At 33.3% G+C, this 14439-nt stretch overlaps 1 protein-coding gene across 3 annotated transcripts in view; it reads left to right on the forward strand.

The window, feature by feature from the left end:
* The window catches only part of CSMD3 (CUB and Sushi multiple domains 3), a 594913-nt gene that overhangs the window by 145796 nt on the left and 434678 nt on the right, over window positions 1-14439 (forward strand). For all 3 annotated transcript variants that reach the window (XM_077188509.1, XM_077188511.1, XM_077188512.1), the window contains exon 4: window positions 4007-4201. In XM_077188509.1, the coding sequence (XP_077044624.1) occupies window positions 4007-4201 (195 nt within the window). The remainder of the gene's footprint in view (window positions 1-4006; window positions 4202-14439) is intronic.

The raw sequence follows: 14439 nt of genomic DNA on the forward strand, positions 1-14439 counted from the left end.
CCAAAGAACATATTTCCAAGGGATATCCATGTACAAACACATTCTAGTGTTTCCAGTACACCACCACGTCCTGTCCCAAATAACAGCTGGAGTGGTCTCTAGAATAACATGTCTCATCTTTACATGGCAGAGGAATTCCTGTTTGGGGTAGTAGACACAGTGAGCAGTTTAGGACTGGTACCACTCCCATAGGGGGAGATCTCAAACTGGGAGTGTAGGGATACCAGGAGTATTTAATTTCAAAAGGACTACATGAAACAATATTAGATACATCTTTCAGTGAGTGAGTACTCATGTGTTGACAGTATTTCTCACTTTATTTTTGGAAAAATGGGATCATAATAAATTGCAATAACTGCAACAAAAAATATGAAAATATATGGATCAACCGTTTAAAAAAGTAAAATTATTTGTGTTCCAAATTTTACAATAAAATAGTGTGTGAAGGACATTAGTATTCATAACTAAGCTTAATAGAATGCAGTGCTATGACAAATGCCTTTATTACTGGGATATGTGATAATACTTGTTTTGTATATTTAGACATTGATTATAAATTTAATGTTAAACATTTTAGGGAGGATAATGCTGCTCTTAATTTCATAAATATCATAAAAGAAAATACCCTAAACATTCCTGACTGAAAATCTGAATAAAAAGCAAGTAAATTTGAAATTTCTCTATCTGGTTCTGGTTTTGTTTCCCCTTGAGTGAAGGCTGACAAAGAGAGTCTAAATTTCTGCTAGTCTTGTGTTTTGAAAAAAAATTTCAGAAATAAATTATATTTAATGTTGTTTAATTTTAATATCTTATTAATTGGTATCTAAAAGGGGCTTAATTTTCTGCTAATTAAAGTCTTTAAGAGAGTGGGTCCCTTCCTGCTAAGCAGAAATCTCCCAGATACATTTTACCCACAGCTTTTTAACAGAATTTACAGTGGCATTAATAAGAATTAATTCAATAGAAACTTACTGAACAGCATTGAAGGATATTTTAAGCTTCATGTTTTAACATGAAAAAAAAGAGGACAAATATGTTCATATATACCTTGTTTACAAAATTAAATCTAGGACAAATAAAATTCCTGCTTGGAGAGAGATTGAAACAACTGGGGCAGCTTGCTTTGAAAAGGAGATGAGAAATAATACACAAAAATGAAAAAAAGTGTGAAGGCGTAAAAAATTCAATTATGCTTATTTTCAGACTACATGAACAAGGAGAAGTTCAACCAAACTGCAAGATGGCAAATTTAAAAGGAAATACTTTTCCACCCTTCATATCATTAGTTATTATCAAAATGTCACTAAAGTCAAGAATCTGTGCAGAGCTGAATAAAAATTACAGTCTAATTTAGCAATTCCTGTGTTCCCTGGCAGATGACAATCTTAGGGTAACAATCCGTAGCTTTAAATGCCAGGGAGTTGGTAGTACAGTGTCAAATTCAGTTTGAAAATAGATACTACCTATCAAAGAAGACAAAAGCAGTTACTTTGGTAAATTATCTCCCTCTCACCCCCAAATAAGGCACTTGTAGATGTTCAAAATGAAAATACTCACAGAATAAATTAATATACTTAAAAGTGTATGATTTATTTTTTCTACTTTCTTATCTAGAATCAGGAACAAAATTGCTTGAAGGGTTAGAAGTAGTAACATACTCCCAGGCCACTTTATCATAAAGTTAAAAAGTTAATGAAAAATGCTAAGAATTCCTTTTAGATGAGTCATATAGTATTGCAACTGGAAAATTAGTTTTATTTTAGAAGGAGGGTGATTTTTAATTAGTGCTTTAAAATATAATGTAATTTCACAAGAATAAATTGCCTTCTGTGGGTAATTCTTGGTGAGACAGCAGTAAAAGTAAAGGAAGTAATTTTAGGTAGTGACATTGCTAATCTTTATAGTTTTTTTATTTCAAAGGACAGGGAATCTTTCTGTGGCCTTTTTACAAAACCCTAAGAGATACAGGCTTCTGAAAGACTTCATCTTCTGGGAATAGTTGAAAATGAAAACACTCTGTACAGGCCGTGTTTTCAAGTTAATATAATATGATTCATATGACAACTAAAATCCACAGGATGATATTCTTACCTTCATTTTGACATGCTGTGATGATAAATAACAAATTAAATAGCCTTGAAAACTGTTAAAAGATTTAAAAGAAATTCTTTTGCGCAAATATGCAGGAGACACCGCAGTATTGCCTTCTCTGTAGAGCTTGCAAGCAGATTTGAGGGCTGGGGAATATTGCTTCAGCACAGAACACTTCAGTAAAAGAGTGATAAGAATATCAGTTCTTTAGGTGAGCTTTGAAGTGCTCAAGGTGAGATAGGCTACTTTCTTACTTCTGTGTTGTGTCATTGTGCAAGGTAACGAAAGTCAAATCCAAAGCCACAGTTTTATTATGTAAGAGAAAGCAGGGAATAGCAGCAATGACATCAGCAGCTAATATGCATATTTAACTTATTCACATCAGAACATGACTGGTAATTAAAATCTTGCAAATTAACTCGTTGTTAGCATATATTTTATATATATAGTGCTTGTATATTGTATGGACATGTAGAGAATGTATTTATGATTATAGTGAATTCTGCCTTTTAATAATAGTTACATAGTTTTGTTTCATGGCTGGTATCACAAATCTAGTAGGATTTCCTAGTTCTTGGTAGTTCTGGGCATTGAAGTTTGAGAATGTAATGAATGTTGGGAGTTATACTGATTGTTTTAATAGGCGTTTATAGATCTTTTTTTTTAATTGAAACCTGTAACACCTTAGATATTTAAATAGGTTGTACACACAATCATGAGAAATTCAGGGCTACCAAAGAATGTTTTAGTCACATGGAATTCAGGAAAAGAAATTAAAACAATACATACATAACCCTCTCTTCTTTCATCATTTTCCTTTTTAGATTAGGGGAATTTGGTATGAATACAAATATAGGTTTATCTGATTTGCCTCTTCCCCATTAGCATTAGGCGGGTAAATATACTTGGCGCAAGCCTTGAAGAGGTCAGGATGGGATTATAAAACATGTTTTGTTCACACTTGCAAAAAATCTATGTTTTAATGTCCATTAACTAAAGGACATTGGTAGTAAATGACTGAAAATGTTGTAATCAAGCTATTTATGATGCTGAAACACCAGTCAAAGGGGTACACAGTCAAAAGAGTACCAGCTACTGAAACTGAACTCCAATTAATGGCCTCAGAGATCACACTAAGAGTAACCATGAGTAATTTTGGATTCTCAGTGGTTTAAAGCTCTGTATTATAAAAGTTACCAGACTTGAGGTATTTCACATGATTAAATTAACTAATTCTTTGCTCAGAAATTAGTTACCCATAGTATCTCATCCATTTTCCTCATTATCTAAAATCTATTAAATCATTAAACAGATTCCTGATCATGCTCAGGCTTATGCTTGTTAAAATTTTCTTTTGTCATGATTAATTTTATTTTTCTTCCAGATTTTTTTCAATTTGAATCTGATGTTCTTTCATGTTTGTATTACAATTTTGTTTATTGTTTTGCATTTGTGTAACTTGAAAGTCAGAAATATATCAAGCTGCTTTGTTTCCTGTTTGTATGTAATGATAGGTATTCATATGATTTTCATATGTAATTGATACAAAATAAATCATTCTTTTGTATCAATTTAATTAAAAAATTGCATTAATATATTGATAGCTGGAGCTTAAGTAAAACCTCATGCTTATTTTCATCTTCCTTTGGATATTTGGGTACTTAAACAAATGTTAAATACACTAAGTCAGCAATGGATTTTCAGTGTTGAGAGCTGTATAATATCCAAGAAAACACTATCTGTCCCAAGATGCCTTCTGTTCTATACTCTTAAGCAAAATGAAACATTTATTTTATAATATCCAAGAAAACACTATCTGTCACAAGATGCCTTGTGTTCTATACTCTTAAGCAAAATGAAACATCACATTTTAAGTATAAAAACATTTTAATTCATATATATGTATCTTTTCCAGAATTACAGAGTAGTTCCTGTGGCAACCCAGGAGTTCCACCAAAAGGTATTTTGTATGGTCAAAGATTTGATGTTGGTGACAAAATCCGATACAGCTGTGTAACTGGATATATTTTGGATGGACACCCACAGCTTACTTGCATAGCCAGCTCTGTCAATACAGCATCGTGGGACTTTCCTGTTCCTATCTGTAGAGGTAAGAGAAATCCTACAATAATGTTCTTGAATATATACGTTAGTAGTAACAAATTTTAATCTCTCTATTAGTAATTAAGTTTTAAACTATGATTAAAGAATTCCTCTTTTGAATATTTTGATCTCTTGCTCACATATATGATGTATCTCAGCATATATACCTACCAATTTTTAGGTCAATATTCTACTAAAATTATAGTTATCATTTATTTTTAAAATATATATTATGCAATAAGAACTAGAAATCTAGTAATAAGTAGAATATAAATGTCTGCATACAATGTACTTGCAACTATGGGAATATAGATTTGGGATCTCTTATTGCTTTCTAAGAGCTGACTTTTTGTCTAGTAGTAACTTGGCTATTGAGCAAACAGAAATATGAAACTGCCAAAACAATTGAGTTACAGGGTCTTACCTCATTGTCAGTCAGGTTTGATTATCTTAAGATTTATATATAGCAAATCCCTTGTATTCCAACAGGTATTGTAGGTCAAATCCTTTTTCCTTGCTCTTATTAGAAATATAGCAGTAGTAGGGAAGCCTGTATTACGGGTAAATCTTATTTTCTGAGAGAAATATTGTTAAAGATGAATAATGTCTGCAGAGCAGCAGAAGGAGGTTATGCTGATAAAATGAAGGCACTATCACTACTATACACAAGCACAGACAATATGTCAGGTAACCTAGGGATCAGTTTCTGGATTCACAGGTTAATTTTACAAAATGCAACCTTTATATTTGTCTAAAAAGTTGATGAAGTATTGCAGAGTCTACAAAAAAAATCCAGCTGAAATTACCATCCTAATAAATACAGACTAATGAAAACATAGTTAAACAGCACTGTAAAAATTAATTATGCATGAGAAAAGTGTGTCATTGGAAACACCATACTTTCATTTCCTGTTCCTGGATTACAGCTATTAGCTATTGAATATGTTTATCGGTGGTCTTGAAAAAATTATAAAATTATTTTTAATAGTAATATTTTCCAGTAAAAATATTTATAACTTCTGAATCTTCCACTCCTACTTCCCTGAAAATTGCTAAGTAATAATGAAGGAAATATAAAATCAAGGCATATATCCAAATTTAGTTTCTGGAGATGACAATGCAAAAGATATGATGAGAATATGTTGACTTGCAAAAGACTTATATTTGTAACAACATCAAAGTCTAATGGACTCCATTGCTCCAATTCTCAATCTCCAATTTTGAAATGAATGGCATAGAAAACTGTGTTCTTGAATGAGTTACACATTCTTCTTTCTGATACTGCATTTTTCAGGAGATCTTTGGATATATTTTGGTTTTGCTCAAAGGGGAGATGAAAATACACTGTGTAAATTTGTACTCATAAGATAAACTCCCAAAGTAGCCCTGTGGTTAGTTTGTAAGAGGATGACTTGTAAGAGCCCTTACTAGTTTGTAAGAGGATGACTTCTACATGAGAATATGAAAACCATTTTTTTAAACTCATAATTAGAGAGGTCATTATCTGCACAGTGTCATTTCTTAAGGCAAAATAAAGTTAACAAATTGGAAAGGTTTCAGAAAAAGAGGAAACAAGTTCTGTTAGGTTTCAAAACTGTTATTTTGTCTAGAGACTGAAGGACTTAAACTTTTCCATGTACATGAAAGAAGATTAAGACAACAGCTTGATTCACTGCAGAAACACATGCAGAAGGAAAACTTTTTTTTTTTTTTCAAGAAGACAATTCTTTAATCAATAGCAGTGAGGAATTTAAAGGATAAAAGTTTGATGAACAAAAATAAAAAAAAACCAATCCAAGGTACATATTTTAATAGTGGTGGTTACAACTTACTGAACATAACCTAAGAATGTGGCAGACTCTTGATTTAAGTCTTAACATTATGGCTTAAAGTCTTAATGCACAAATTGCTGTTAAGGTATTTTTTTGCCATGTCAAATAAAAGAAAAATAACCAATTATTTTCAAGAGTTCCTTCTGTGACTCAATGTTTTATATCCGAAACATCTAACTTTACACATAAAATGCACCATTGTGATTCCATTCAAATGAATCTCTCCTAATTTAGCCTAATACAATTATCCAACGCAGAATTCTGCAGAAGGTTGCTAAAGATGATTACAGACTAATGACCTTCTTATCTCTTTCTCACTGTTTGCCATGGAGACTCTGATTAAACACTCATCCTTAAAGATTTCCTGTGATAAATGGCTTATTGTTCCCTACCAATGGTCATTACATCTAACACAGAGGATTCTGACACAAGCAAGAAAAAAACTAAGAACAGAACAAAAGTATATTTTGTTCAATATTAATTTGAGGGTTGGTTGTTTGCTGGTTTTTACATTTCAGAAAAAACCTGAATTTAACGCACACTTAGAAGTCAGCAGGCATAAAATCACAGATGTCTGTAGATCAGCTGTGTGTAAATATCATTCTCATCTGCCTCTTGTACTTCAGAACAAATAAATTTGAGGAATTTTTTTTTAATTTTTATTTTTGATCTTTCCTCTTACATTGCCTTCACTTTAAATGAAGAGATAAGGAAGATGTCATGCTTGTGCTTTAGCATTGTGATGATTATGGATTGATGTTTCAAAATGGGGAATTTCATTGAAAACAACAGTGTTTTGTAACGTCACGAGCAGAACACTCTACTAATGTTTTAATTTTTGATTTGTCAAATTATAACAATATTTTAATTTTTGAAAGTAATAGATTTTTGGGCCTAATTTTATTAATGAATAAAAGAGTTATTCCTCAAATAGGTTTGTATTCCTTTATTTGTCTCTATAGGATTTTATTGAAAAATCAGCAGACATATTTAATGATTGCTTTATTTCATAGACTCTTTCTAACTGAACATTGTTTGAATGAACAAAGATTTTCACCTGCATGTTTTGGTATTCATTAAAATATTGTTACTTTATTAGATTTATTAGAAGTGAAAAAAATACCCTAATTATAAAAAAGCTAAATTGTATTTATTTTTCTGGTCAACTACGTGGTGGAGTTGCTCTCTATATGAGACAACACTTGAAATGTACCAACATCTGCCTTGGTGTGGACGATGAGTGAGTTGAGATTTTATGGGCTCAGATCAAGGAGTGGATTAATAAAGGTGACATTGCTGTGGGTGCTTACTACTGGCTGCCTGCTCAGGTGAAGGGGGAGGATGAAACTTTCTCTGGGCAGCTTGGAGTAGCCTCCAAGTCAAAGGCACCAGCTCTTGTGAGGGACTCTATCTACCATGCCATCTGCTGGAGAAGCAACACAGCAAAGCAAAAATAGTCTATGGGGTTCTTTTGAAAACATTGATGACAATTTCCAGTCACCAGTATCAGAGGATCCCACAGGGAATGGTGAGCTGCTCAACCTCAGATTAACAGCATCTCCTTTCTGGAGATGTGAAGGCTGGGGGCAGCCTTGGCTGCAGTGACCATGAAAATCTGGAGCTGCATATTGGGAAAGGAGGAGCAAGTAAGACTTCAGCCATGGACTTCAGGAGAGCTGATGTTAGCCACTTTAGGGATTTTCTTCGAAGAATCAGACACCATAGGGAAAAGGGGTCCAAGAGAGTTGGTTGATATCCAAAGGTGACTTCCTGCAAAACCAATAATGCTTTATGTCAATAAGCAAGAAATCAGGCAAAGGCAAAGGGGGAGAGAGACCTGCATGGATGAACAAAGAACTTCTGTCATTACTCAAGCATAAGCAGGAAATGCACAGGAGTTAGAAGAAGAATCAAGCCACATGGAATTAATATAGAGATTGTCAAAGTTGAAATGGGATCAAGAAGGCCAAAGCCCATCTGCAATTAAATCTGACCAGGATGTCAAGGACAAGAAGGGTTTCTTAAAACTCATCAATAACAGAAGAAAAACAAAAGTATAATGTGGGCCCATTAGTAAATGGAGAGAAACCCTGGTAACAGGGGACACAGAGAAGGCAGAGTTATCAAATGCCTTCTTTGCATCAATCTTCACTAACATGATCAGCCCTCAGGGTTCTCTGACACAGACCAGGGTAAAGGAAAGAAGACTTCTTGGAAAGAAGACTTTTCCTTGGTGAAGGAGGATTGGGTTAGATAACACCTAAGCAAACTTGACATCCACAAGCCCATGAGCTCTGGCAGGATGTGTCCACGAGAGAGCTTCTGGACACCGTAGCAAGGTCACTCACAGTCATCTTTGCAAGGTCATGGCAATCAGGAGAGGTGCCTGGAGACTGGAAAAAAGCAAATCTCACCCTGGTCTTCAAAAAGGTCTTCAAAGTCAGCCCCACTTCAATCCCTGGAAAGGTGATGGAGCATCTCATTCTGAAGGCCATCTGTATCCATATGGATGACAAGAAGAGGTATTTAGCAAGCAGAGGTATTTAGCATGAATTCACTAAAGGTAAATCAAGCTTGACCAAACATTGCCTTCTACAAGGAAACAACTACCTGGATCAATGGGGAAAGAGCAGTGGATATTGTCTGCCTTGGCTTCAGCAAGGCTTTTGATGCTGTCTCTCACAAAATCCTGATAGACAAAATCAGGAACCGTTGACTGGAAGAGTGGACAGAGGTCGATTAAAATCTGGCTGAATAGCAGGGCTGTAATTAGTGGCATGGGTCTGGTTTGAGGTTTGTAATGAGCAGTGTCCTCCAAGGTTCCATACTGGGCCCAGTATTGTTTAACTTATTCATCAATGACTTGAGCAAAATGGCAGATGTCTCCTCGACAGGTTCCCTGATGACACAAAGTTGGGAGGAGTGGCCAATACCTGAGTTCTGTGAGACCTTCAGAAAGACTTTGACAGGCTGGAAAGATGGACAGAGAACGACTGTCTGAAATTCAGCAAAGCTCAGGGCAGCACCTGGGGGAGAATAACCTCACGGACCAGCACAGTCTGGGGGCTGATCTGGAAAGCAGCTCTGTGGAGAAAGACTTGGGGGTCCTGGTGGATGCAATTCTGTGCCATGTTCTCTAGCTGGCCCTGCCTGAGTAGCAAGTTTGGACCAGACCACCCACTGTGCTGCTTTCCAAACTTAGCGGTTCTGTGATTCTTTGACTTACCCTATCCACAATCCATGACAAATTTTTAAATAAACCTTCTCCCCTGAAAATTAATTTTGATAGGGTTGTTTATAATCATGAAATATGACAGAAGCTTAATTATATCACCTATTCCTGAGCTAATGTTGCAGCTTGCAGTTTCTCCAAAATGCAGCAAACTAGAAAAAATTTACTGATAGTAATAAATAATGTTACACTTGTATATAACATTTTCATTCTATAAAGGTTATAAGAATTAGACACTTTCATAATCAAGGAAGTATTCTGACATTTATGTCTTCTAAAAGTTTCTTATTCCATGCTAAAATGGGTGTTGTCAGATTCTCCATTCTAAAATTTATTTTTTTTAGAATTCAGAAATTTCAAGTGCAGAATACAGTTGTTTTTATATTCCTAGATGCTCTAATAAACTTTAAATTAAAGTGTCTTGTGAACCTTCCAATTGCCTGTACATATAGCTAAAAAATATCTGCCAAAATAAAAACTCTGTATTTTCAACAAGAGACTTTGGTTTTCTACTTGTCTAAATGAACAGGTATTTTGATCAGAGAAGTGCACAACCCATGGTCTAGCTTCATTTTTTCCATTGAAAAACTGCGTTCTCCTTTTTTTACTATTTATCTGGGAGGACATTGAGTTATTTCTTGCATATATTGTCATGACAGGTAAAAGGCTGAAGAGGTTCATACTCAATTCCAAGTCTAGGAATTCTGTAACTCCCCTGCAATATATATATGTATGTAATTATAAAGATATGTTTCTTTATACCTATCTTCTTCAGTGGATTTATTCCAAATGAACTTAACTGAAATACTTATAAACTCTTCTTTTTAAAAGTGATCTAACACATGTCAGAATTGAATTAAAATATTCAGCTCACTATTTAAATATTTTGCCATTTCCTCTATGCAGAACCCACTGGACTGAAACAATTTGTTAATTACAAGTCACTGGTATAATTGTGTAAGTACACAGATACATGACTATACATATTTCAACTCCATGAGGTAAGTTTTAGGTCAGATACAACAGAGAGTAGCTTCAAATTAAATTAAAGTGTTTTGTGGACCTTCCAATACACTTATATTTAATGGTTCTATTTGTTTATGTATGGCATAGAATAGTATGGAATTTTGAAAAGAGAACAACTAAAATTAAACTTCACATAATTACCAAGAAATAATCATATAGCAGTGTAAGCATTTCACAGACATATGTATTTGGTTGCAGATGGATTTATGATTTTATGAAATCATGTCAAATAGAACCTAGTAATATAAACAGTAAAATAAGACGACTGCCTTGGCATCTTTGTTATAAGCTGGTCTTTGTAGGCTTTGTAAAGAACAAAGCAGGATATAAAGTCAAAGTACTGCACTTGATGCCCTGTAATGCATTAACTATTGGAACTGACAATCTGCACAGAAGAAAATAGAGTGCACTAACTTGAAAGCAGGAATAAATTACATCTCACAGGGAACGAGCAGTTTTCTGCCTGAAGCGAGTTCTTATACACAAATAGTTACTCCTGCTTATTCTTGGGAAAAGCCCAAGTATAGCTGTGTGAGTCTGGACAAGAAACATGTTGGATTTTTGAGAAAATTGAAAAGAAAACAAAAAAGTATTTTCTAGAATTATGTATATAGACATAAGAAATTATTTTCCAGAGCTTTTCTAAAGATCTTTTTGGGACATAAGTAATCAGTGGCTTAGAACACTCTTATGGGTGGTATTTAAAAAAATATAAATGACAATGTTTCACCTAGAATTAGAGATATTAACTAAGATTCTTTGGGGGTGGAAATGATGAAAAATATCTACTATTTTATTGAAATAATAGAATAATGGTTGGGTGTTTTCAAGTACCATGCTGTGTGCTTTCAAGCAGGGCAGAGAAGATCTTCAAAATAATACCCAGAATGACATTTTGAATAAAAAAATATACAATACCTTTTGTTACTTTGAATTTTTGCAATAAAAGAGCTTTGTGAGCTCTTTATTTTAGACATCTTTAAAATGTGTAATTTTTCGTACCAATAGAATCAAGCTTTTCCATTTATGAAAAGCCTTGAAATTGCTCACCACTGTACCTTACCACACTTATATTTTCTCATTATATTAGTGTTATTCTCAGGATACTCACTATTCTTACTGATACTCACTATCAGGGAAATAATGCACAGTCTTCTTGTGTAAGAAAGCAAAAACCTGAGCCTGAAGAATAGCAAATCCCCACGTGAATTTTATTATGTGACCAGAACCATGGATTTCTTATCATTGCAAATAGAGGTAAAACTTTGCTGAGTTATGCAAAGCTATTTTAAGTCATTATTGATATGTTGTAAATCAGGAGATTGGTACAGAAATAGAAATGCTTACCACATTAGAATTACCACATATTCCTAACATTAATGGTAAAATATTCTAGTTTTACTGTATTAATACAGTAAAATTAATACAGTAATTCTGTATTAATAATAAAAACAATATTAGCATTACTGATATATGTAGTGTCTATTAAATATATTCCTAATGCACTGAAAATATACCAGCAATAATAATGATTTAACACTGTACATTCTCCGTAAGCAGGCAACGCTATTCATGAGAATTCCAATTGGGTTTAATACAATCAATCAATTAATGTCCAGACTCTGTGCTTCTTCATTTATGATATTGGTGGTCAAATAACGAAGTCCTTAGGATGCATGGAGAACTGCTCCCATGTGAAAATTTATGGCATGCAATGATGTGCTACTGTAATAGCAATGATACTTGAAAAAAAAATTACAAAATTTCAGAAAGCAATCTAACAATGGAAACTTTTCTAACAGAAAATAATTCATTTTTATTAGCTTCATTTTTTAATCAGGATTTACATTTTTAAAGCTTTGAATATCTTAAAATGTTTTTCTTACTTGTCCTTTCTTTAAAAATGTATACCTCCACATCAGAATATTAATCAGAACATCAGAATCATACTTCCATTTGGTTCACATAATTTTGCTTTGCACATCTTTATGTAATTTTGGTAATTCCTATCAGTAGTGAAGGAAGCTCTTTTAAGATCCATTAGAAAGTTGTATGACCAGTGGACAAACCCTCAGGAGGTGTGATATACTCCAGAATGAAAAGGTATATGCATCCAAATAATTTAAATTTATCAGTGCAGTAACCATGTTAATTTGGAAAACAAGCCTCTTACATTACATCTGCAAACAGTATGTAGAGGACTGGGGAAAGAAGCAGAAATTAACTCTTTTTAAATAAATTAAATTCTGCTTAAAGAAGAAAGAAAGTATATGTAATTATTCCAGAGAGAGAACGTTTGGGAAAAGTTGTAGTTAACACCAAAGTAAGGAAAAGACAGATATAACAATGCCTTTTCTTGCTACTTTTCCCAGAAAAAACACCAATAAGATCCAATTTAGCTACAAAAGATTGTTGTAACAATTGATATAGGCAATGAAAAGGAAAAAAAAAGATCAGCTTTTAAAATCAAGAAATCTACCCCAATACTGAACACAATAAAACTTCTTGAATACCAGAATCTTCATTTCCACCATTTTAAAGGTGGTAATTAGGACTTCTTACACAAATGGTGGAAGTTAATAGGGTGGTTTATGAAAAGTTTGAAACACTGCTTTCACCTCCTGTTTTCTTAAAATTTTTCTTAATGAAGGACAAAGGACATAGAAGTTGTGCTAATTTTTAATGTTAACATATGATATTGAAATTAAGTTGTGAAATTTTCACTGAGGACAACATAACAGTGAGAATTATACCTGAAATTGAAAGGAGAAAGATTACTCTGAGTAATCAAGATGAATGAATGAGAAGAAGGAACGTGGAAAAATAAAATATTGGTTTAGCATGATGTTTAGCATCAAAGCACCATACTAGAATTGTCAGTTACAACAAAGACTCAGTCTTTCACATCTGATTTAAAACTAATATCTTTATTTGTACAAAATACCTATTCCAAGAGCATGGGTTTTAAATGTATAACTAGCTTAATCCCAGTTTGGGCTAGTAAATTCTGCTTTTGCAAGGCAATTGTTTCCCTTTAACACCCTCCTCTTCTTCTACGGTTCATGTTCTATATGGCATTCTTGGATAAAACCTTTGTAGTTATCAATTAACAGAAATAATATTTGGAAAATAATTTGAGATACTTTGAAAGTAATTACTCGTTCATTAACTCAATTTACTAAACTGCTTAATCTAAAACCTTTGTCTGCCATAGGCTTCTAAACAGACTGGTATGTTTTCCTTAACATTATTGAAATCATGGCTTGATAAATTATTGAAGTCATGGCTTGATAAACCTTTCAATGTCTCTCAGTTTCTGCCTAAAATGAGAATTTACCTGGCTATAAAATGAAATTGTGAGAATATTGTTCAGAATTTTGGTATCACTTTGCAAATCCTGATTTATAACTCAGTTGTAATTACATCTGGAAGGCAGAAGTTATAGCAAATTAGTTTCCTGGGGAGTATTTAAAGTCCTTCAAATATTTAAGAGAATAACTAATGGCCAATAGTGTTTTTTGCAGGTGGAAGATTTCATTGCTAAAATTCTAGCATGACATTTTAGCATTCTTCAAGACTACCTCTGTCTAAGGCTGCATCTTTCTTAGCCTAAAGATTGATTCACCAATGGAACATGAATCTTCATCTTAAGCATTAATTAATGTTGTTCTCATAATTAGCAGAAGTGTTGCTGGTTTATTTAAATATTAAGACATCACTTTTGGTGCCTTGTGAGATGGTTTCCAAAACTGTAGCTTGTTTTTAAATTCCAATATTTACAATTGTACACTGATGAAGGAGTCTGAAGATTATGCCGTTGTGTTAGTAAAATAAATTTGGAATTCCACAAAATTTATTCATCTTTTCATTCAGCTCTTCAAATTCAGAGGCTAAAACCAATTTGCCTTAAATTATCTTGACTCTGGAAGCGTATTTAAATTTAATGAAGTTGTAGCATTTTTGCTATATGTGTATGAAAGATTCCACCAGAAAAGATTTAATTTCTCACAGAACTACTGTAATGAACATATAGGCAAACAGTCTGTTTTGTTAATTCATTCATCTTGTATGTTGGCCTTTTGAGTTTTGTTTAGGATTAAACTTTTGGTGGTAGATCTGTACAAGTGTAGCACATTAAATTTATTTTGCATTTCT

This window comes from Agelaius phoeniceus, chromosome 1 (genome assembly GCF_051311805.1).
Source record: "Agelaius phoeniceus isolate bAgePho1 chromosome 1, bAgePho1.hap1, whole genome shotgun sequence".
Taxonomy (NCBI): Eukaryota; Metazoa; Chordata; class Aves; order Passeriformes; family Icteridae; genus Agelaius; species Agelaius phoeniceus.